Source organism: Carassius carassius, chromosome 41 (genome assembly GCF_963082965.1).
Source record: "Carassius carassius chromosome 41, fCarCar2.1, whole genome shotgun sequence".
In the NCBI taxonomy this organism is placed as follows: Eukaryota; Metazoa; Chordata; class Actinopteri; order Cypriniformes; family Cyprinidae; genus Carassius; species Carassius carassius.
In genome coordinates, this window is record NC_081795.1 from 14,362,579 (window position 1) to 14,387,506 (window position 24,928).

The 24,928-nt window shown below is 35.5% G+C and overlaps 4 protein-coding genes across 6 annotated transcripts; 1 reads left to right on the forward strand and 3 right to left on the reverse strand.

Annotated features, from left to right (window-relative positions):
* Positions 1-3,715: 3,715 nt before the first annotated feature.
* acad8 (acyl-CoA dehydrogenase family, member 8) lies at positions 3,716-8,158 on the reverse strand. Of its 2 annotated transcripts, XR_009426436.1 has the most exons (12): positions 7,970-8,158; positions 7,119-7,219; positions 6,864-7,033; positions 6,548-6,657; positions 6,216-6,292; positions 6,007-6,144; positions 5,712-5,847; positions 5,399-5,496; positions 5,145-5,297; positions 4,948-5,050; positions 4,277-4,398; positions 3,716-4,231 (listed from the first exon to the last, which is right to left on the reverse strand). XR_009426436.1 is itself a non-coding variant. In XM_059533248.1 (11 exons), the coding sequence occupies exons 1-11, from the start codon at positions 8,091-8,093 to the stop codon at positions 4,343-4,345; spliced, it is 1,266 nt and encodes a 421-aa protein (XP_059389231.1). In that variant the 5' UTR covers positions 8,094-8,158; the 3' UTR covers positions 3,716-4,342. The 2 variants fall into 2 exon arrangements, 1 of the variants encoding a protein (XP_059389231.1); XM_059533248.1 differs by having other exon boundaries at positions 3,716-4,398.
* Positions 8,159-8,251: 93 nt separating this feature from the next.
* Positions 8,252-10,681, forward strand: thyn1 (thymocyte nuclear protein 1). The gene is made up of 7 exons (XM_059533251.1): positions 8,252-8,475; positions 8,566-8,759; positions 9,171-9,239; positions 9,699-9,791; positions 9,881-9,976; positions 10,065-10,215; positions 10,461-10,681. The coding sequence occupies exons 1-7, from the start codon at positions 8,427-8,429 to the stop codon at positions 10,505-10,507; spliced, it is 699 nt and encodes a 232-aa protein (XP_059389234.1). The 5' UTR covers positions 8,252-8,426; the 3' UTR covers positions 10,508-10,681.
* Positions 10,682-10,785: 104 nt separating this feature from the next.
* On the reverse strand, positions 10,786-13,924 carry vps26b (VPS26, retromer complex component B). 2 transcript variants are annotated; one of them, XM_059533250.1, is made up of 7 exons: positions 13,821-13,924; positions 13,340-13,695; positions 13,100-13,256; positions 12,745-12,909; positions 12,137-12,312; positions 11,878-12,020; positions 10,786-11,793 (listed from the first exon to the last, which is right to left on the reverse strand). In XM_059533250.1, the coding sequence occupies exons 2-7, from the start codon at positions 13,560-13,562 to the stop codon at positions 11,662-11,664; spliced, it is 996 nt and encodes a 331-aa protein (XP_059389233.1). In that variant the 5' UTR covers positions 13,563-13,695; positions 13,821-13,924; the 3' UTR covers positions 10,786-11,661. The 2 variants fall into 2 exon arrangements, with proteins under 2 accessions (XP_059389233.1, XP_059389232.1); XM_059533249.1 differs by having other exon boundaries at positions 13,340-13,875.
* A 1,266-nt stretch (positions 13,925-15,190) lies between these two features.
* LOC132122820 (junctional adhesion molecule 3B-like) lies at positions 15,191-23,612 on the reverse strand. The gene is made up of 9 exons (XM_059533252.1): positions 23,459-23,612; positions 18,866-18,934; positions 18,669-18,782; positions 18,427-18,579; positions 17,825-18,027; positions 17,221-17,320; positions 16,662-16,791; positions 16,516-16,567; positions 15,191-16,196 (listed from the first exon to the last, which is right to left on the reverse strand). Exons 1-9 carry the CDS (start codon positions 23,508-23,510, stop codon positions 16,161-16,163), a joined length of 909 nt encoding a protein of 302 aa, XP_059389235.1. The 5' UTR covers positions 23,511-23,612; the 3' UTR covers positions 15,191-16,160.
* Between the last annotated feature and the right edge of the window lie 1,316 nt (positions 23,613-24,928).

Below are 24,928 nucleotides of genomic sequence, written 5' to 3' on the forward strand. Positions count from 1 at the left end.
TAAATTCATTAATCTGGTGCACTTTGAGAGTTTAAAATTAAAAGCTCCAACCCATATTCAGTATGCTAATTAAACAAAGAAAAATTCAAACCTCTTTTAGTTACAGTGTCTATTTACATTACACCTATACATAATAATAGTTATAATATTAATCCAATGACAGTAATAGCCATATTTTGTAAAACAAATGCACAAAAAAATAAAGAAAACTTTCTTAATTAGTTGTACCAATTTCTATACTTGAAAGCACATGATCTTTTATTTTGACGCAAACTGCATCAAGCTTTTATTTTGGTGGAAAACATGGTTTACAAACGCCTCTTATTAAATTTCTAGTGAATTGCGGTAATCGTCAACTATGCAGATGTGGAAATAATCTACACTCATGACATGGCCTAAGTGTTTTGAAAGTAACGTTAGTTATGCTTACCGCAGGCTCTACACTTTCTCATCTCTCTCCTGATCCTCCGTCCTCACTATCATCATCTGCCACAGGAGCTGATGAAGGTCAGAAAACATATATTTTGACACAGTTTACAGTGTCTGCTTTAAGGCCCTGGTTCTATTTTTTCACGCTATTTATCTGCACATTCCTTGCGTTTCTTCTCCATCTTTTTTTACAGATACACACTGACACTGCTGCCGCTCGCTCACTCGTTTAAAGTTGTGATTGGGCCAGCCCAGTGTCAATCAGGAAAAGAGCCAATGGGCCGCTGATCTACGTGTTTCATGGGCTGGTCTGTCATAAAAAAAAACTAACACTGACTTTGACCAATGCATTACACCGACACAAACCCAGCGCCGCCAATTAAGCAAAACAAAACAAAACGAATGGGCCGCCGATATACAAATTTTATGGGCCGTTAAAAAAAAAAAAAAAAAAAAAAAAAAAAAGATTATGAGTATGAGATATCGGCCCAAAAAGCACGTCGGCCCACCGGGTCCGGTATGCACAATGGCCAGTCCAGCCATGGCCAAGAGGGTAAGAACTGCTGTATGCAGAGTCAGCAACAATAAACCACCACATCAGCGTACCTCAGTATCCTGTTTGACACATGTGCTGTACTACAATGGATAGGATGGTTCTAGTGCAGAACCCTCCAGTGTCAGGCATCGCTTCTGTCAGGATCATCAGTGCCAAAACATCTGATACTGGGCTGTATATATGTGAAGTCACGAACATGAACGACTGGTCTGACATTCGATAAGGTCTGATCAACCTCACTGTGCTAGGTAAGATGGCCTATACATATGGGTTTTCAACAGAACCCGAATATAATAATATACAAGTGCTGGTCATATAATTAGAATATCATCAACGTTTTTTTTTAATCAAAGTTGATTTATTTCACTAATTCCATTCAAAAAGTGAAACTTCTGTATTATATTCATTCATTACACACAGACTGATATATTTCAAATGTTTATTACTTTCCCAAATTCATTATCTCAGAAAATTTGAATATTACATAAGACCAATACAATGAAATGATTTTTAGAAATCTTGGCCAACTAAAAAGTATGAAAATGAAAAGTATGATCATGTACAGCACTCAATACTTGGGGTTTGGCATGGAGTCGATCAGTCTGTGGCAATGCTCAGGTGTTATGAGAGCCCAGGTTGCTCTGATAGTGGCCTTCAGCTCTTCTGCATTCTTGGGTCTGGCATATCGCATCTTCCTCTTCCCAATACCCCATAGATTTTCTATGGTGTTAAGGTCAGGCGTGTTTGCTGGCCAATTAACAACAGGGATACTGGAAACTTTGACACTGTGTGCAGGTGCCAAGTCTTGTTGGAAAATGAAATCTGCATCTCCATAAAGTTGCTCAGCAGCAGGAAGCATGAAGTGCTCTAAAACTTCCTGAGATACGGCTCCGTTGACCTTGGACCTCAGAAAACACAGTGGACCAACACCAGCAGATGACATGGCACCCCAAACCATCAGTGACTGTGGAAACTTTACACTGGACCTCAAGCAACGTGGATTGTGTGCCTCTCCTCTCTTCCTTCAGACTCTTTCCAAAGGAAATTCAAAATTTGCTTTCATCAGAGAACATAACTTTGGACCACTCAGCACCAGTCCAGTCCTTTTTGTCTTTAGATGCTTCTGATGCTGTCTGTTGTTCAAGAGTGGATTGACACAAGGAATGCGACAGCTGAAACCCAAGTTTTGCATACATCTGTGCGTAGTGGTTCTTAAAGCACTGATTCCAGCTGCAGTCCACTCTTTGTGAATCTCCCCCACATTTTTGAATGAGTTTTGTTTCACGATCCTCTCCAGGGTGCGGTTATCCCTATTGCTTGTACACTTTTTTCTACCACATATTTTCCTTCCCTTCGCCTCTATTAATGTGCTTGGACAGAGTTTGTGAACAGTCAGCCTCTTTTGCAATGACCTTTTGTGTCAAGCCCTTCTTGTACAAGGTGTCAATGGTCGTCTTTTGGACAACTGTCAATTCAGCAGTCTTCCCCATGATTGTGTAGTCTACAGAACTAGACTGAAAGACCATTTAAAGGCTTTACAGGTGTTTTGAGTTAAGTAGCTGATTAGAGTGTGGCACCAGGTGTCTTCAATATTGAACCTTTTCACAATATTCTAATTTTCTGAGATACTGAATTTGGGATTTTCTTTAGTTGTCAGTTATAATCATCAAAATTAAAAAAAAAAAAACATTTGCAATATATCAGTCTGTGTGTAATGAATGAATATAATTTAAAAGATTCACTTTTTGAATGGATTGATTGAAATAAAATTTTTGATATTCTAATTATATGACCAGCACCTGTATGTGTATATACATATATAAATATATATATACAGCGTAACCCTCAGAATGACCTGTGAGTGCAACATACACAGCTCTTACTAACATCACCGAATACTAGAATCATTTGACATGCTCTTCTTTTGTTAGATGGAGATACCGCAGCTGTGATTGGCAGAGTATTGATGGAAATCTTTCTCGTTCCACTTTTGATTGGTGTAATGATCACCTTTGTCAATTGGAACAGGAAGAAGTATGTCTAGAAAACATATGCAAATGAGCATATTTAAACCACTGTGAACTAGATGATAAATGGACTGCATTTATATAGCGCTTTCAACAGACCACATGGCCATCCAAAGCGCTTTACAAGTTGCCTCACATTCACCCATTCACAAACTCATTCATTCATACACCGACTGCGGTGTCAGCCAAGCCATCCAGCTCGTCGGGAGCAGCTGGGGTTAGGTGTCTTACTCAAGGACACCTCGACACTTGGTCAGGTGGAGCCGGGGATTGAACCACCAACCTTCCGGTTTGTAGACAAACTACATGAGCCACTGCCGCCCCATGTGATGTGATGTTCAGCATTTTTATTCTTCATGTTACGTACAAGTCAAGTGAAAAACAATTCAGCACTTCAACCACAGAGTACAGGGAACCTACTATCCATTCAGTCGGGTACTGAAGACCAATCAGACTTCAGAATGTCTCACTTTAGTCCAGTTGTTAAGCCTCCTCAGATGCTTCTTTTGCATCTGTCTCAGCTGGTTTAATCTCTGAGCTTAATAAATTTACACTTTTTAACATACCTAGAAGCATACCTTTGTACTCGTATCATAATGTCGGATTAAAGAAATTAAGACTTTTATAGTATTATATAGCGTTGTGATTCTTATCTAGGGAGAACATTATAAATGCATGTTGAGAAGACATACAAAAACACAGCTTTCAGTTGAAACCAAAATTGACTTTGTGAAAAGTTTCATCAGTTTTTTATTATTTTATTTTTATATCACAGGGTACACAACAGTTAAAACCACAAGAGTCATTTTAAAAACAACACGAGGATCAGATTAATACACACTCTATAATAAGCACAAACAATGTAATTGGATTTTCTGTGCTTTGAAATCGATCTCACAAAGACAGCTGTCTGTGATAAAAAAAAAGTAAATACTAAACATTGAATTAATCTGATATTTATAGGTACGCAAAATTGTTAGATTTTGGGATAATTTCAACTAAACTAGTGTTTCAGTAACTTTTGTAAATGCTTCATTTTAATGTTGTAGCCAGTGTTTCTCTTTCCATATCATTTTGTAACCTGCCAGTACTTTGACCCTAAACAAAACCAAATTCCTCAGTATGTCATCTAGATTTACTAATTCACAAGTTTAAGGCACAAACTTTCTGAACATTCTGCATAAATACCGTTGACATCTCAAGATCAAAATCAACTGGAGTGTGAAAGATCAGTGATCTCTATAGTCACATGTGATGGACATAGTCATATTTTAGACAAGGAAGACACAAAGACACTGTTTTGTCCCATACAGGAGTCCATTCATGAGCATCATGATTCAGTGAGCAAACTTCTCGCAATGATCATCCTCATCACTTCATTAGTACCTAAAACAAAAGAAAAACTGTTAATTGTAAAATATTATATATGAATCTAATAGTTCTGTAGATCAATTACAAAAAAAAAAAAAAAACTAATTAAATCACAATTTTTTTTTTACTGAAATTAAATCACGATTAACCCCCCCTAAAATCAAAGTTTTTAAACATCCTTTTATATTTGCAATATTTCACATGCAATCTTCAAATGTATTTTTTTTTTTATATATTAGTAAAATGGCATCTTTTTTATGGCTCAAGGAAATATATTTTTTTCACCTAATATTATTTAACTAGATATCAATTTGAACATTTATTTGACTTTATTTGACATCTTCGCAAGTGAATTTAAAACAATCTTCATATAGACCCATTATAATAAATGTCATATTTACCTATGCCCTTCAATTAATAGGAAATATTCGGAAATTGATCAAAGTTATCAAACCTTAATTTCTATGCTGAGCTGATGAGTTGAATCGTGTGTTTTATGTGAGGGAGACTGGGACAGTTTTGACACTGCATTTCAGAGACATGTATGAGACAAAAAATCATTACCCTCCAATATCTGATGTACTCTAATGTCTCTGACGTACTGCTGCACTGCATAGTCCTTTAGGTAACCATAACCTCCATGTATCTGTAAGGACTGGTTACATATCTGAAAGAGATGATCACAAAAACCTTAATGTGTTTATGAAACAACATTAAACAGATCATCACGATCCGACGGAGCAATGTGTATATACACCTACTGAAAAACATTCATCTGTCACGAAGAGTTTGGCCATTGAGCAGAGTGAGACCGCGTCTGGTCGCCCCTCCTGCAGAGCCACCGCCGCCTGACGCACCAGCAGCCGAGACGCTACCAGCTTAGTGGCCATCTCAGCTAGCTTAAACTGCAGGAACTGAACACAGGCGTCAATAATCACTTCCTATTTCTGACTGAAACATGGACCTCAAACTGAACCCTAACAGAGAGATCAGTGATGGACAGTTCAGCTGGTACCTGGCTGTTTGATAGTGTTTCTCCAAACTGTTTCCGCACACACATGTGATCTCGGGCCAGAAGCACAGATGCGTGTGCTGCTCCAAGAGAGCAAGAAGCTGTGGGTACAAAACAACTAGCATTAACTCCTGTGCTGAAAATCCTTTACCTAATTTGGTGAGAAAATTGCTTGTAAATCTCACCATTATGCTTTATTATTACCAAATATTAGATTCAAGCTTTCTTGGATCATTTTAAAATGACCAGAACACAAATCTGTCAAAATGAAATGGTTATCAAAAAGGTTTCAAATCAAAGTTATGAAACAATTCACCAATATTAATTCTGCCTCCATTTAGGCCTTTCATGGCAATGGTGAAGCCCTCCCCCTCTGCTCCAAGCCGATTGGTCACTGGGACAGCGCAGTCCTCAAATATCACGGCTCGGGTTGGCTGCGAGTTCCAACCTACCTGAAAGATGTTTAGTACAGGGATTAGAAATCACAGCAGTGATGATATAACTCAATCGTGCCACCTACTGGAGAATCTTTACCACTCTTAAAAAAAAAAACTGGCACTCCCAGGTGTTCCTGTCCTAAATAATCTACTTATACCAAAGACGTTCATTACCTTCTTCTCTTTTTTGCCAAAGCTGAGTCCCGGGGTTCCTTTTTCAAGCACCAGGCAGGAGATGCCCTTAGGTCCCTTCCCACCAGTCCTGCACATGACCACATAAACATCTGTGTCTCCACCTCCACTGATGAACGCCTGAAACATCAGAAACTGTTGGGAAGCTGTATAGAGATTTGTGTCTATGTCTCAATCACTTCTCAAGGTACCTTGGAGCCATTCAGGATATAATGATCTCCTTGGAGCCTAGCGCTGGTTAGAAGCGAAGCGGCATCACTCCCGCTACCTGAGGTTAGGGAATTTAAAAAGAAATTATTAAAACTATGAAAAGAAGAAAAAAAATAAACATTGTAAGTGTAAAATTAAAATATGTTGTCAAAATATTAAATGCTCTTTCACTCTATATATATCTCAACACACATTTAGTAATTATGTTTCTGTCATTTTTACTAGATTTTTTTTAAATTTTATTTAGAATTAAATACTTTTAGTTAATGAAAACAACACTGATATATCCCACAAAGTGTGATTTTGGACTTACCTGGTTCTGTGAGACAGTATGAAGCAAACTTCCGCATAGAGCAGAGATCAGGACAGAATTTCTCCCTTTGCTCATTGTTTCCGAATGTGTCTATCATCCAGGCACACATGCTGTGTCCAACACAACCATTAAACACCATGTAAACCCAACAAACCATGAAGAATGGAAACAATATGCAAGCACATATACTAGGTTTCATAAAAAAATAAATGTAGTCCAACCGTATGTATTATTTAAATGCAGCAACAACTTTAAAGTATTTCATAAGTAAGCTACTAGGGGCAATTATGAAGTGTAGATGGCAGAGGAGACTCACTTGTGAATACTGATGTATGCGGTAGTGCTGACACAGCCTGTGGATAAAGCCTCAAAAATGATAGAAGTGTCCAGACGAGAGAGTCCCGACCCCCCAACATCAGGGTTCACGTAAATCCCACCAAACCCCAGCTGGGCGGCTTTCCTCATGGCCTCCAATGGGAAAATTTCCTACCAGTGACGATATTAATGCAGATAAATGTCTCAGAATGAAATCTAAACAATAAGCCATTTGTTTTTCAGCTGTTCACATTACCTTTAGGTCCCATTCTGCCATATGTGGAGCCATCTCGTTGGCAGCAAAGTCAAAGGCCACCTTCTGAAACTCTTTCTGCTCATCTGTGAGTCCTATAGAGGCTGTGGAAATATATGCAGAAATGTATTTTATATTAGTTACTAACTAATAAATATTTATTTATCTATTTATTTGCAGTATCGGTATCTGTAGTAATGAGATCCATGGATCCATGACCAACGAGGATCAAAGGAAACGGCGTCTGTTATCGGCCAATCACCTTCACCTGAAGCACACCCCCAAATATGATTGGTTGCGCTCATTAAAGTCCAATCAGTAACATTTGAAGAAGCGCGAACATGCTTAAATTTACGTTGTTAAAATGTAAGATTGTATAATTCAATATAAATAAACAACGTGTATATACATTAAAAAAAGAATAATTAATTAAACGTTCGACTTTGAAACTCCAGTAACACCCAACGGAGTTTAATAAACAAAAATGTAGGTTAAAATGGCATATTATTGTATAACTCAAATACAATTCAAATTTTATTCCAAATACAATTCCTTTTTAACAATGACACCAAACTTTCAGTGTGTGACATGGTCTGAGTCTGGCTCCATTTCCTCAGAGATTACATATGTAAAATCATACATTTACACCAAAAAACATATTATCGAATAAGATACACATTAATTCAAGTCTACATTAGATCTACACTAACTTTACTGAAGCCATAGCATTTGAAACATACATTCATTCTAGTAACGTTAGTCATTAGTGAGTGACTGCTTGCCTTGTCGTTATTTCTCAAGCAACAATGCTATTGTCACCACCACGGTCTTTAATATATAATAATTTGACTTACGATCAATGCAAGCTGCTATACCTCGTCTCTGTACACTGTTAAATATTAAACTGCGATTTCTACCGATGCTATATGACCCCAATCGGACACCTCTAGCCATAGCGAGTGCCTTAACCGCCGCCATGTTGATTCAGTGACGCGTCCAGTCACACCGCGGGGATTATGGGTAATGTAGTTCTACACAGTCAGGACTTGACAACCCTCATGTGAATCATATATGCGCTGCACCAACGCAGCTTTAGCTATTCTTATACCACATGAACATATTGAATTTAAATTGCAAGCAGTTGTAATAATTATAAATGCTCTTATTTGCATACACCCCACATTCGGTGGTTGGGTTTTAAATAAAAGCAGACTAAATCCAGTTATGATAATCCTCCAGACCGCATGCGAGCTGCCTGGGCGCTGTTTTATAAATGCTTCCAGAAACATTTCCTCGCATTTCCCGTGAAACATGCCACCCAAGAAAAGAACACGAAGCAGCGCCAAATCCACTAAACAACGTAAGTAATCTGTGTAATATAAGGGTCACGTTTTTTAGTTTCATGCGAAACAAGTCATATCTTTAAATAATGAACTGCTCCTTGTTTTAGCTACTGCAGACGCCCAGCACTGTGAGGGGTCTGATGATGATGTACAACTCAAAACTGGCAAAAGGAACAGGACAGCAGCAGTAAAAAGTGATGTGGAGAAAAATACAAATGATGACGCGTGCAAATCATCTTACAGCCACTGGCTCATGAAGTCTGAACCTGAGAGTCGCATTGAAAATGGAGTGGACGTGAAGGTAAACCCTCGTGTGTGTTTCCAGGTTTTTTTTTTTTTTTGTTTAATTGCAAAAGTTTAACTTCTGCAAAAATACAACATCACAGAGAACTACAACAAAGTGGCATATGGAAGCTTATTTACACCGCATGCAAAAAAAAAACCATGCTTCCATAAATCAAAATTATATTTATTATATTATATTTTTATTTATTCCACAGTTACGGCTTTCACTTCATAATGATGATTTACTAAGGCGTGATTTTAAAATTTTCATATGAGGAAAAAGTTCAATAATGCTGGAGCTTTTTTATTGAAGGAGATTTTTAAATGTGGTTATTAGGTGAAAGTAAACCTAATTATCCCGATTAATAACTTAAATGTGAAGGGATGCTATATGATATGATAATATTTTGTCATCCTCCAACTGCAGTTTGGAATCGAGGACCTAAAAGCCCTTCCCAGTCAGACGGGATGCTGGGATGGAGTGAGGAATTATCAGGTAGACTATAGCCCCTTACACACAGTAATACCAACAAATTGCCGTAAAATTACCCTGAGTACAGACTTTAATACAAAAATGCTCCATTCATCACACGGGCAACAACGTGCTGTCTTTTTACCGGTAAAGCACCATTCACATATCACTTTCACACACTTTAGACATTTCTTCCATAAACAGTGCAGAGTAAATTTATCATCTGCATCAGTACGTTATGATTTGGTCAGAATAGACATTTTACATCAGCACGTTCTGATCTCATACAAGCTCATACCTTTAATCTCCTTCTGCACTCACACAGAGCACATTACCGGTAATTTACTGATAATGTTACAACTTGAATTGTCAGAAGGGATTTACCGCTCCTGCTCACACATGATCTCGGAACAGTAATTTACCAGTAAAGACTGTACATGCAGATCATTCACTAATACTGACACTTGAGACTTTTCTCCTCAGGCACGTAATTTCATGAGAGATATGAAGGTGGGCCAGCAGGCTTTCTTTTACCACAGTAACTGCAAAGAGCCAGGTATCGCAGGCCTCATGAAGGTGAGGAGGGTGCACAGTAGAAGCTTAACACCTGAAAGTTTTTACCTCATGCATAACAACAGTGAAAAGGATTTTCATTGCGGTTACAGATCGTAAAGGAGGCTTATGTGGACCATACACAATTTGACAAGAAGGACGTGCATTATGATCCCTCCAGCAAAGCAGACAACCCTAAATGGAGTATGGTGTGTCTTTACACACACCCCGAAAAGGTTCATGATCATAACTTTCTAGTTTTGCCATCAGAACTGACCGCCGATTCACTTTGTTTAGGTGGATGTTCAGTTTGAAAGGATGACCAAGCGTTTCATCCCTCTGACTGAGCTGAAGAAATATCACTTGCAGCACAAAGCTAAAGGTGGAGCCTTAAAAGATATGGCCCTATTCACCAGGGCCAGACTCTCAGTTCAGCCCCTTACTGCAGGTTTGTCATATTTAATACACATGTAAATAAAATATATTCTCATGTTCTTGTAGTGTAGCAATATTTAAAATGTGATTATACATATAAAATATATTTATTCTTAAATAACAATTATGTTGAATAAAATCAAGTATATTAGATATATTTTATAATGAATTAAAAATTATTTTTAAATATCAAAATTAAGTCCTGATATTCAGCTGTATGGATTTTTTTTATAACATGTTCTTTTTTCTTGTTTTCAGAGGAATTTGACTTTGTCCTGAGTTTGGAGAATGAAGATCCAATATGAAAATCACCATAAAAGTCGATTTCATCTCATCGTATTATGATTATCTCTCACTTTAAATGTTATGTAGTCAGTCTTTTCTTTATGTAATCTATACTCATGTAAACTTGAAATACCAAAATAGTGATGTTAAATAATTTAAATGTTTTTGTTAATAAAATATGTCTGTGATTCTGACTCCATCATACCACTCAATAATACCAGATTTCTCTATAGCCATGAGAAGTCAGTTCTCACTGGTTATTTTTTTATTTTGAAGAAAAAAAGGAAATCATCATGAATCCAGAGGTTAGTAAATTTTATTACAATAAGGCAGATTAAATGAGCCTTTTGCAGAAGTTTTCACGATTGCATGGCTATTAATAGTCATACCTCATATCACTTGAACAGCTAATAAGCTATTAAAACAAATATTTTGTATGTATTTTGTACAATACAATGACATACACATGTAAGAATGGAAAATTCACCTTAAAAATGAGTCGCAAACAATCACAAAAAGGATTTTCTGTATTGCAGCGTTTAACTGCACTCTTGAGAATACTGGAACCTTGTGTTGCCAATGATACTTAACAGGAAATAAACATTAAGACACCAGATCAAAAGAAAAACGTTAATGATAAAAATATGAATGAAAAGTAAGTTAGTAGTTCCCTTATTAGGCATTTCTGTAGAGGCCTTCATTTGAAATCCCCTAAATGATCGAATGATACTGTGCAGAGCTCTGTGAAGAATACATGAAGTGCTACATTTATAACACAAAAGATCACATTAAATCTCATTCTTGGCTCATTAAACAAAACAAAGTATAGAAGCTAGATTCTGACTTTTCAGTGTACTGGACTTGAGCAAAATTTGAGCACAACAAGAGGAATTTATTGAGGCTTACAGCTTCATGAAGCACAAATCAAACCTATTTTGATGAAAAGAGCTGTTTCTAGCATTTTAAAACTGTTGGCCACTATAAGATAATGGAAATGTACACAGTACTGGAAAGAGAAATAAAAAAATATTTTGTAATCTATACACATTTAAGCTCGATTCTCATTTTTGATCTCGAGAAGTGGCGATTTCACTTTTTCGACAAAAATCACGTGCCAACATTGATCCCTTCGAGATTTAGATGTAACAAGGTTCATTGAAGGAACATAAAGCGTCTAGTTACTCTCCTCTTTGGCTTGTGCTGATGCAGTTTCAGAGTTTGATCCCTCAAATCTCTGGGCAGCAATGCTGGCCTGCTGAGACATACTTCTCCTCACAATATCTCCTTTCCTCCAGAGTGTGATCTCCTGTTGAGATGAACAGCAGTGTGTTTTACTCTGACTTCAGGATGGAGGGAAGTAATCTGTTACATTATACGCTGAATACCGGACCTGTTGTTTGAAGTAGCGTCGCTCTTCTTCATCTATAAGGACTAGGTTTAGGTAGTAACGCACAGAGAACTTCTTGTTGATGTCCCTCATGGTGGGCGTCAACTCATATCCAGCGAGAAACAAGCGAATGGGGATCGACTCGCCTGAAAAGAATAAGAGAGCAAAACCATAACATTAGTGTATATGGAAATAATGCATTTTAATAACTAAAGTGAAATGTGTAGAGTGTAGACTGTGTAATATCAAGGTTTATCTTTACCTCTCACAGGTGCCCCATCCATGATCTCATATTTGGCAATGGTGTCATTTTCATGGTACACACTGGGTCCAGTTCCAGTCGTTTCCCGTTTTATTATATTGATTTCCATGTGTTTGATCTTTATCCTCACAAGGAGGAAGTAAATCTTTCCTACGATAACATCCCTCAGATGGTATCTAAACAGGACACAAGACATTCTATTGTGAATAAAAAACATCCCATTTTAGGACTATTTTTGCATTTTGACATTTAACAAAATATACATATTTATATGTTTGTTTATATTTTGTTTGCAATTTTATTAAGCACATTTTCCTAGCATGTATTTATATATTTATCTATACACACACTAACATCTCTTTATAAAATAAAAAGCAGGTAATTTTTTTTAACCAAGTAATTATAAAAAAATAAAACCATTCCATATATATATATATATATTATAATATATATATATAAGATTGTGTTTAAAAAAAGTGATTATTTTCATGGCACATTATAAAATATAATTTAAGTATAATATACTTCTATTATTTGCGTTAATTGTGTCCAACATTTTGGTGACTCACTGTTTTAATTCATGTTCATGTATCAGCATGCACACTCACTTGGATTTGTTGTATTCAAACTCAATATGGAGACAATCTTCAATGCCAACTTCCATCTTGATGGAGGAGTTGAGCTCTGGATATGTGCACAGTGTCTGCACGACGATATCCATCTCCTTACTGATATCATTCAGCCTTCTGCTGACTGTCGCTCGCAGAAAGTATCTAAACAGATCAGAATGGTGAAACTCAAGTACTTACCAACAGGACATTTTACACAGTGTTCATATATGATTCATACTGCCATATTCTTGTGTATGATAGTATATCTCCCATGATATTGTGTGTTCACTGTCTGAGACTGACCCCGTGGTTTCTGATAGAGCAGTAACCGTAAAGCAATTGGTAGATTTACCTTAGTTTGACATTCTGGCCAGTGTAAGATTCATAGGGCTTTTCCACATGGGTGAACTCAAAGTCAAAGGTCTGGGACTGTGTGAGCTCACCAGGTCGAGCGAGATCCTTCACTAACGACACGAACTCATGGTGGTTCCCTCTGTCATAGTACAGCTCTGTGAACCACACGACATGTTTCTTTATCCATAAACACACCAGGACTGTTTCTAAACGTCTGTTCCCAGACGGATAAACTCACCAATCTGTCCGACAAACTCGATTTTGATGCCGTAGTGCTCCATTCTCTTTCCAGGAGTCTTGAGAGTCACGTTGACTTTCCCACTTACGGTCTCACCGTCGTAGAAAAGGAAATATTTGTCCTTCTTCCCATCCTCGGTTTTGTGCTCGGCTTTCTTCCTGGTCTCGGCGTCATTCAACACGATGTCGATCTCCGCGGTCTGTCCGAAGCCGAAGAAGCTCATGTCTGATGGACGAGTGTCAGTGTCACTGCTGGACGAGTGTAGATCACCTGATTGACAGCTGCTTGCTGCTGCTGCGCTCAGCTACAGGTGGCCCTGCGATACTCTGGCGCTCTACTACCTTTTACCAAGTGGCCTTCAAAAACAAGCGCATAGGTTATTTTTATTGTTTAATATCAGCGATTAAATGGAAAATCAATATATTATGCTCAAAGTATAATGCATATTTCTTTTTGATTTAATTAAAGTAGCTCAATTTACAGCAGGACAAGAAGTCGGGAAGGATATTTGCCCATAAACTCCCGCACTTCCTGGATCTTCCTGCAGGTGTAATTTCAAAATAAAAGTGATTTCATAATAAAAGTTCCGAGATTGGGAAACAATAACGAGGTGCTTGTTTAATAGAAGTGTTTCTTTATTATTAAATGACAATGATAAAAGAAAACCAGTTACATGGCCACATTAATTGTTTACATACGTGGTCACTTCCTCTGTACCTGAGAATATTTTAATCTAAGCATTATGTAGTGGATCAATTATTGATGGTACAATAGTATATTAGCATTAAGAATCGAATGCCCTGGTGGTATTGCTATTCAGATGGCATTTCACCTCTTATTATGTGTTTTGATTTCACATCACACAAACCACATAGTACAGATAATACAAAAATAACTGGACAACATGGGACATTTTTTTATAATAACACACTGCAGAAAAACTAATCTTAATCAATATTTGACTCTTAATCAAAATTCTTAAGCTTGTTTTACAGTGAAACGTATGCTATCTGAACATCCTTGTAAGACTTCAATTGTTTATTTTTCTTTCACTATTATGCAAATAAATATTTTGTGCATAAACGTCACTAAATATATATATATTATTTTTTATTATATATTTTTATTATTATTATTATTATTATTTATTATTTTTGCAGTGTAACATTAAATATTAAGTATACACATTCAACATTTAACTCTAGCTGGAATGTCAGGTATTTCATTGTCTTGTAGTATAAAGTCAAATACAGATTTTTTTTGGAAACATTGTGGCTGAGCGTCCTCGGCATTCTTGAAAATAAAAGTTCCAGAAGGAGGTTTTCGTCGTGATGCCATTGAGAAACTATTCTGTGTTCCCCAAAGAACCTTTCAGTAATCATTTCTCAAAATAACCATTTTCTTCTCAGTGTGAAAGAAAAAAGAAAAGAAAAAGAATAATCTAAAGATGCCAATAAAGAACCTTTGTCCTTTATTTTTAAGAGTGTGAGTTCATTATTGACTGCTTTACTACACTTATTGGATTCTGTTTGCCCACTGCCTGGCACTCAATAGTATGAAAAGGTTGGTTTAACACTGAGCCTTAAATATAAAAGGTACCATAAAATGTTTTGCCAACAAACAGTTTGAATAATTTTTCTAATAATTTATATTTGTTTATATATTGGAATATACTGGCCCCTGTCTGACTAATATATTTTCAAATTATTAAAAAAGAAGCTAAAAGAAATTCCAGTGTCAAGCTGATAACTCAGTTCCACTGCAAGTGTTTAAAACCAAAGTAAATTTGATGGTCTAATTATATATCTAGCTACAGGTTTTCAAAACAAAATGAAAGGATAGACAATGCCAACTGCTTCCACATAATCAGTTTTATTCTTGTGACACGGCCCACGATCTAACTACTACTCTGGAGTGAACTACAATAGACGTAGATATTATAAATAGATTAAAACAATAACACTGAGTCAGAAAACCCGGACAATATGTCCAAAACGTATAAAACAATTAGAAAGCATTGAAGGTCACTTAAACACAGAAATGGCACTCTGAAAAACCTACAAGTGCGTAATCTGTATCTAGAGGAATATTTCAAAAAAGTAAATGAATCATCTTCTACAACCAAGTCTACTGACTTTACGGAGATGTCTGATTAAATATCAAACTTAAATGCTACAAATGTATAGTTCGTGAACTAAATAACCACGGCTGAAACTCTAACACATAAAATCCTCTTGTCAAAAGTGACCCAGATAAAACAGTCTTGGCAAGGTATTGTACACATTTACACTGAAAGGATTCTTCATATAGTCACACACTATATTTCCAGTGGGAAATGTAATATTTGCCTTGAAGACATGTAAATTCTTGCACTGGTATTATGTGTTGATTACTTTTAGGCAAAAATACAGCAGCACCTGGATGCAATTTCGACCTTGCTACAATTTGACGTCTGCAACTGACATTGTGAAATTCACAATTATTTAAAAATACTTAACAAACGCATCTTTTACAGTATGTTACTTCTTAAGTTCAATCCTTTTTGATTTGTTGAAGCAAATTTCTTTTTTTGTACTTTACAAGATGCATGTAATAGCTATAAATCTTAGTTTTGTTCAGTTGAATGTCATTTTCACATATAAACTGAGTTTTAAGTAAACCTGTGTTTGATTCCTGTCTGTTTAAATCAAAATAAGGGGAGTAAAAATTCCCTGTTTGATAACTTTGGCAAGCCTCAGCATAAAAAGCAGAATTTGACAGTTCAAAAGTCAGCTCACAAGGCATTTGCACGACTGAAGCGCTCGTCTCCTCTTCTTTGATTTTATATGACAAAGGAGGACTTGTGGCGGAAATGTCCCTAAAGAAAAACAGAAATACATAGCAACATAGCAATCAAATGATATGTAGTTAAAATGTGGAACTACAGAAGCAAAACATCAATTTTCCATGTAGAGATTTTACTGAGAGATTATTTTGAGGATTGCTAGTATTAATAAAATTAAACTATCTGCAGTCAGAGAAACGCTTCAGTGTAATCTGAGAAGATAAACACTAACAAAGCTTGGATGATCCTTCACAGAGCATTTCAAAGTGTTGACTATAGCCTCTAAACATGCACTAATACATGAAAATGATATCTGTGATGCTTTATCATGTCACAAACCCACAAGTCTTACCTCATCTGGACTGGCATAGTCCATCCTGTTGTCATGTTGGGGTACTTTGTAACTGTATGAAACAGTGCATCAAATTCCAGAACAAATCAGATCAGCTCTTATGGTAATGCTGTAAGATTCATTTTGTGGTTATAGTTTTTACTCACTTGGTTTCCCTATGATCCTTGCAGGAACAGTAGCCACTTTTCTGAATCTGACAGATCGCCACAATGACAAATATAAACGCTGCCACTCCACCTAACACCTTCAGGAATATTCCCACAACGTCCAGATCATCTAGAAAGAAATGATGTACAAATAAATAAATGGCTCAGCAAAAAAATATATGAAAAATTCCATTATTTACTCACTCTTTGTGTTTATTTATATACTACCAGTGTGTGAGTTATTACCGTGAATTATTACAATTTAGATTTTTTTGAATTTCTCAAAGCTGAATTTTCAGCATTCAGGCTTCAGTGTCACCTGATCCTTCAGAAATCATTCTAATGCTCTGATTTAGTTCTTAAGAAACATTTATTGTTATTAACAAAGAGTCCTGAAAAAAAGCATGAAAGTTTTCAGAAAAATATATGTGTTTGCATTCCACTGAAAAGTAACTGTATTAAGAAAATCATGAAGGTGAATAAATAATTTCAGTATTAAAAGCTGAATCATTATTTCACAGTGCAGCTACTGACCAGAATATTTAAGCACCACACTTACAAACTTCCATGGTCTGAGGACTACATTTTGACCATCCTGCCTCATTCCTGGCCTGGCAAAAGTATTCACCTGCATCCTCTTTCTTCACCGACCGGAATTTCTGTGGATCAAATGTATATCATGCTCTTAATGTTCAACAGTGATATTTATTATATTCTCCAGTTAATGTTAAAACTGCGAAAATACAACATAATTAAAATAACTTTCAAAAATACAATTAATTGGCCCCAAAAAAACAAAAACAAAAAAACGTAATCTAATCCTCTTATTTTTATATAGAAAGTTAATTTAAATGTATGTATTACTTATTAATTATGGTTTATTTTCTTATTATTTCATTTAAAGCCTATGTTTACACTTTTTTCAATATTAAAATACTTTCTCTGTTCCAGTTTGATTCTTTAATTAAATGCAAAATAAATATAATTCATTCACAGGCTGACAAATTGATTTATTTATATTATTATTATTAGTGTAGTGATTATATTATCAGTGTAAACACAGCGAAATTAATAATTTTCGCTATTCCTTACAAAACAATGGTGGCGCAGAATGTAATCCAAGCCTCTGATATTTTACTAGCATGACAGCTCAAAACACTTACCAGCGAACCAGTCTCAGTGTTCATGGTGTATGAAGAATTGTAGAACTTGCTGCTGGTTTTTGGGTCTTCTGGCAGCTCCTCGTTGTTTTTGAACCACTGATACTGTGACTGTGGAAAGCCTTCGTTCTCAATACAGCGCAGTTCAGTGCTTGAGCCCACTGTAACTGCCTCAGGAACACTACACCTGGGCATCACCGGCTTCACTGCAAAACATGAGCATGGATTAATTGTTCACAGTAAGATCTATGCATTTAGAAAATAAACAGGGTGAATTTTCATGTCATACCTTTTAAGTAAATAAGACCTCAAGTAAGGTTTAAGAGAACTGCAAACAGAATTTGGATTACATTTAATGCTGCATGGCATTAAATTCCCTCTCAGCAATTATTATCGGAGACATTTTTGTGCGTCCAGAGGAATCACTATGATCAACTCAACGTATTCTTGCACTCAAGCCCACTGAAACCTTTCTGTCCAGACAGTCTAATCAGTTTTGATCTCATGGGTCATTTCACTGCAACATCACTGAGAGTTATATCTGTGGATTAAAACTCAAAGGATATTCCCCTTGCTGAACCTGGCAGAAACTATTCCAACAGTACCTCTTACAGCGAGACTGATTAGTATTTCATCAAAGGGCTTCTGGTCGTCGATGGCCGCCACCTCACAGCGATACTGAGCTGTGTCCGATCTGCTGGCGTTCAGGATCAGAAGGTTTGCAGGCTCTCTCAGCAAAGCCCTGTGCTCCAAGTCACCTGAGAACATAACGCAGCTTCAGCTGAATTCAGCTTAAATACTGTCATCAATTAAACAGCATTATGTTCTGAGAGAAAGAACATGTTACCAGAAATTTTATTTTGGAAATACACATAGCTGGGTACACCATTTTTAATTTTCTTCCATTCAATTCTGGGATTGTTTGTGGAAATGGACTCTATCAAGCAGGTCAACTCAATTGCTTTAAAGAAATAAGACACAGACGGTTAATTTATACAAACATTAATGTAGTAATCTTATTAAACAACTTCATGTAAGACTTACACTCAAATTCATTTGTCCATACAGATTTTTCAGTTGTTCGGAGTATAACAGCAAAAGCTGCACTCTTGCCTACAACAGATAACAAAGAACAGATTAGAAATCTCTCAAGAACAGTCCAAAAATTTGAAATCATATTTTGCATGAATATAAATTAAGCAATTTTTATACAATTATTTATATCATAATATATTTCCATTGTATGGCAGCTAGACATGTGCCGGTTTTCGGTAATGCGATATATCACGGTAATGAATATGCACAATATTGTTATCGTGGGCACTTCTAAATACCGTGAATAATTATATATAACAAATTATTCAGAATTTGGAATGCATTTTAAGAAAACTTTTCCCACCAACTGGTCAAAATGCACAATACTGCTGTATGCTGCTTGAAAGACTCTGTGCGCTCTGATGTAAACAAGCACGGATGAGCAGCACATGGAGGAACACGTGAGAGACGCACTCAATGAAAGCACATTCACTCTCTGACAGCAGATGGCGCTAAACTGCAGAAAATACAGCCTGGAAACCCTTATAAATAAAGCAGCTGTACTACTTTCTAAAACGTATTTAAATAAATGTAAATAGCCATTCAGATTTGTGTATTCATTATGGTGTTCATCACTTTTTATATATTTTTTTATTTGATTTTTTACATATTTTAATCTGGACAACAACATGCCCTAGATATTGTTTGAAAGTGTTTTGATTCGTTACACTTTCCATTAGGGCTTCATTAGTTAACATTAGTTAATTCATTAGTTAACATAAACTGCCAATGAAAAATTCTTCTGAACATTCATTAACCTTAGGTGTTCCAATATTTAATAACACGTTAAAAAAGAAAATTGCAACGGTGTTATTTAATGAGCTAACATGAACTAAGACTCGTATTTTTTAACAAAGATTAATAACTTCTGTAGCAAATGTAGCTATTGCTGATTGTGAATGTTAATGCATTAACTAAGGTTAACTAATGAGGTCTTTTTGTAAAGTGATACCTATGGGTCTTTATAGTTCTTTTGAACTTTAATCTGTGTAAAACTTTTAACTTATATATTTACAGTATACCGTGATAAAAGCATTAGCAATTAATCGCAACATGAAAATTTCATACCGGCACATCCCTAATGACAGCTAATCATTTATATTATTATGCAAAATTGTATAGTATTTGTAACCAAATGTAGAGTATTCTGATTTATTAATAAAAGTAGACAGCATAAACAAACAGCATATATCTTTAAATAAATAATTTAATAGACATTACTACCTTTACTCTACACTCATTTATTACAATTTATTAAAGTGCCATAAAAATTACATTTAGCCATATTAAACTGTTTCCACTGTAATATTTGTTGTACTAGCTTTAATTTATTATGATTTCAATAAATAACATTGTGAGCAGGCAGGATCATTTATCATTACTGTACTACAGTAATAAGAATATAATGAGTATCACTGTTGAACATTAATATCAGATATAAATACTTTCATGTAAAAAAAAGTTCCTCTACAATGTAATTGTAATAATGGTCTTATTTCAAATATACTTCTTTGATTATTTTCTTATGTTCTTATCATATGAATTTCATAACAAATCATATGAATTTCAGTCTCGGATGACTCAGTTTCTCAGTTTTATTTTTTCAACTTTCTATAATGTTTATGGGCAGCATATTGGAAGAATAAACTTTGTAAGTATCTTGGGGAAACTGTAACCAGACCTGAACAAATTTCTGTTGAAATTCATGGACAGATTTAGAAGAGCTTGTGTGTTTTCAGTGTGAGTCTGTCTGCACCAACTCAAAAAGGCCAGACAGTGTGACATAATGAAAAGGCAAATATGAAACAAATGATTTGGCAAAGCCTGACAGTCCCAATAGGCTTCGCTCATATGAGAAAATAATTTGGGGTTTAGCGCATTTGCTATTTCCAGATGCATTTTCCACTTTCACATAATCTCATGAAATCCACAGAGTGTATTTACAGTGATCCATATGTGATAATCTGTGGCTTTAGCATCAGATTAAAATCTTACCATATGGACTTCTGCAAAGCATGAGACAGACTTCAGTTATCACAAACCAAACATCTGTGGCGTTTTATCATCACCTAGACTTTCAAGCTCGAGGAATAGCTACACAGGGGACAGTTTTGTACTGATGTAGTGAATTCTGCTGCATTTAACCACAGTCAAGAGGTGCATTATGGGAGACTAGAGCAAAGAGTCATATTGCCACAGAAGGAGAACTTCAAGGTTTCTGGTGACGTTTCTAAGGCTGACTTTCCCATCGCATGCATCAGTCTATTTTTACATCTGCTGTTGACATTTCCTGATTAGACAAGCTACAGTATCCATCGCTGGGAAGCATGCGCTCACTGAATGGAAGCGACAATGTTAGAAAGGTCCCTGTTTACATAAAACAAAAGAATGTTTGCATAAATATGAGATTCATTTTACAGCAAACACGTTTTAAGATTAGGAAAAGCTCAATTGGGAATAGTAAGTGTGTGAAAAAAATCTCTGCATTTGACGATCTATCTATCTATCTATCTATCTATCTATCTATCTATCTATCTATCTATCTATCTATAATCTAGATATAGTTTTTTGCATAGTTGTGTGTGTGTGTGTGTGTGTGTGTATAGGTGATGTTTGTTTTTTGTTATTGTAACAGTAAAAAAAAAACATAAATTCTAATATCATCTTTCTGAATTCTACTCTAAACAACATGACAAAAGCCTCCTTTTTAATATTTGTGTTATTTTATATTAATTATGATTCCGAATTACAGATGTTTTGATGGCATAGTTTGTGGATAATTACTGTACAAGACAATAGCTGATTGTTTTAGCATTTCAAATGACAACCATACTTATTAAAAGTGCTATTCCAGACTTTACAAAGAACTGACCTAACAAGTGACGGGAAAAAGAAAGAGTGGGAGAGAAGGAGGCGGTGGTGTGATCTTTGACTTAAGGCATTCTTTATCGCATGATTGTTTACAAAAACTCTCCTCCACAGTACTGACAGCACTTTCTAGTTTACAAAGATCCCATCACTGTTCAAAGTGAAATTAGGCTGAAGTTGAGCCCATTTTAAAGTATTTTGGTATTCAGGACACTTTGAGGCTTTGAGAATGAGTGAATGAAGCTACACCTCTTCACACATCACACAACTTGCACAGAGGCACATTGTGCTGAGAAGAAAATAAAAAGATCTAGTTGAGTCCAATAACACGGCCAGCAATACCTCAAAACATGTCAGCTACAATGAAATAATTCAACAATAAACTTTAATAGCTCATTTTCTACCCTTGTGAAAAAGAAGTGAGCTTAAGTGCACTGAATGTGTACTCACAGTGTACTTCAAATCTTAAAACCATACATTTTCAGAACACTATATTAATAATACAATTTTATTGAAGTAAAAAAAGAGTATTTAAAAAGAGTACACTTAGAAGTTAGAAGTTTGACTTTAAGCTACTTATTTTTTTATATTACATTTTTGTCATGATTTAAGTCCTCTTATTTTAATGTGTTGACACTAAATACTAACATACTAAAGCACATTTAAAGTACTTGATTTTAATTTGAACTGTAGTGTTTTTCAATATTTAAAATTAACATTTTTTTAAATGTACTAAATTGCATCTTCATAATTACAAATGTGAAAATACAAATATATTTAATGACACACACATATATATATATATATATATTTTTTTTTTAAATAGAAATGACATTAGATTCTAGTTCGCCCTAAATTATTAAATGTACTAAATTGCATCTTCATAATTACAAATGTGAAAATACAAATATATTTAATGACACACACACACATATATATATATATATATATATATATATATATATATATATATATTTTTTTTTTTTTTTTTTTTTAAATAGAAATGACATTAGATTCTAGTTCGCCCTAAATTATTACCATTTCATGTGGAAGTACACTTTAACTAAAAGCAATAGAAATGAAACAACACGTAAGAAAACACTCTTAAGTTAAACGAATTATTACATTGAATATACATTTAAACCACAATACCTCTTCAATTAATTGTAAATAACATGCAATTAATTATAGTTTGTTAACTCATTTAAAACAAGTAATTTTTTACTCTTTTTTAAAGTATATGCTAAAGCCTTTTAAAAGGCTATTAATCTGTTTAAAACGACTTTAAGCTATTACTACGCAGAAACACACTGAGGAACATAAACAAGAGCCATGTTCCAACCCCTAGTGAACTCCCTACTAGACAAAATCTTCGAATATATGATGTTCACATTAGAAACGGTCGAAATGCTGTCTAAGCAGGCAGCTCACTGGGGATTGAGACACACTCGTTGTATTCCACTGCAGGGCGACATAAACCAACAGGGTAACATTCCCATCTTACTAGAAACCGCGAGCTGTGTTCACATTAAACTGAGCGTGGCGTTAAATGGCTAACAGTAGTAAAGCAATAGCAGCAGCGGTCAGCGCGAGAATGCCATCACACGGATCCACGACCGCCAATTCAACAAGACCAACTCACTCTTTTACAGCAGGTGAAGAAATATTACTCACACAGCCATGAGAATAGCAACAAGGAAAGCGTTTGACGACGTCCCATCGCCATTTGAACCGATGTTTTACATACAAATTGAGCTTAGCTTTCCAGACGACGGGGTAGACGAACGGGAGGATGCTGCCCGCTGATGAGTTTCCATAGCTACAAGGACATCTGAGCGGAAGACAGAGAGGCGGGGGTGGGGCGGTGCTCGCGCACTTCCGGTGAATGATGAGCATTAACGCGAGGATTAAATTGGAGAAGCAGCTATTAAAATAGAACTCTGGCGTATTTGAGCTCTAAATCGATAATTATGTCAATATGTGGTAATTAGAATTAGGACTAGGCTATTTCTCGCATAAGAGCGATACATGTCAGCTTGGCTGTATATATTTCTTCCGTTTAAAATCGGATTTAAAAGCAAGAGTGAACACAGAAAGAATGTAGCTATATTACATTAAAATGATCAGCTAAATTAATGCGTCTAGCATAATTTCACAATTCAACGCCAGATGGCAGTGTTAGAGAGGATAAAGATAATATCTTGGACCTGTACACGTAAATGCCATTAATTTACACTTTAAATATAGAAAATATTTTCGTTTCATGTTCATATAAACACGTATTTTTTTATTAGTGTAAGACGCTTCGTCTCTTATTCAAGAGGCTAAATCAGTTTCTTTAAACAGATTCTTTCTGAAATGAATTACTAAAAGGTTCATATGTTGTTGTGATGATTAGTGAAGTATGAGAGTATGAGAAGTGTGTGATCTTAAACAGTTAAAAACAATTTTGCAGATAATTGTTTGAGTTGCCAAAAAAGGCAGTAAAAAGTAACAACATAACAGCTTCGGTCTGCAGCTCAGCTGAGCAACTTCACACCTCACACCTGGTTACACATTTTGTTGTTGTTGTTGTTGTTGTTGCCATAAATACAAATGAACAATGTTTGGTTTTTATGGGGACATTCCATAGGCGTAATGGTTTTTATACTGTACAAACTTTATCCCCTTACCCTAATCCTACCCCTAAAAAAGGATTTTGGATATTGCCATCTTTGTAATGAAGGGTATACCTGAACCACACACACACACACACACACACACACACACACACACACACACACACACACACACACACACACACACACACACACACACACACACACACACACACACACACACACACACACACATACACACACACACACACACACACAAAATTGCTTTTAAAATGGAGAGCACAGTCATATAGAATTATGACTACAGGTCAAATGTCACCCTGAAGGATTAAAAATGTCTTTTATGTACAGTACAGACCAAAAGTTGATTTTGGTTACTATTTTTAATGTTTTTGAAAGAAGTTTCTTCTGCTCATCAAGCCTGCATTTATTTGATCAAAAATACAGAAGAAACAGTAATATTGTGAAATATTATTATTATTATTAAAATAATTGTTTTCTATTTGAATATACTTTAAATTTATTA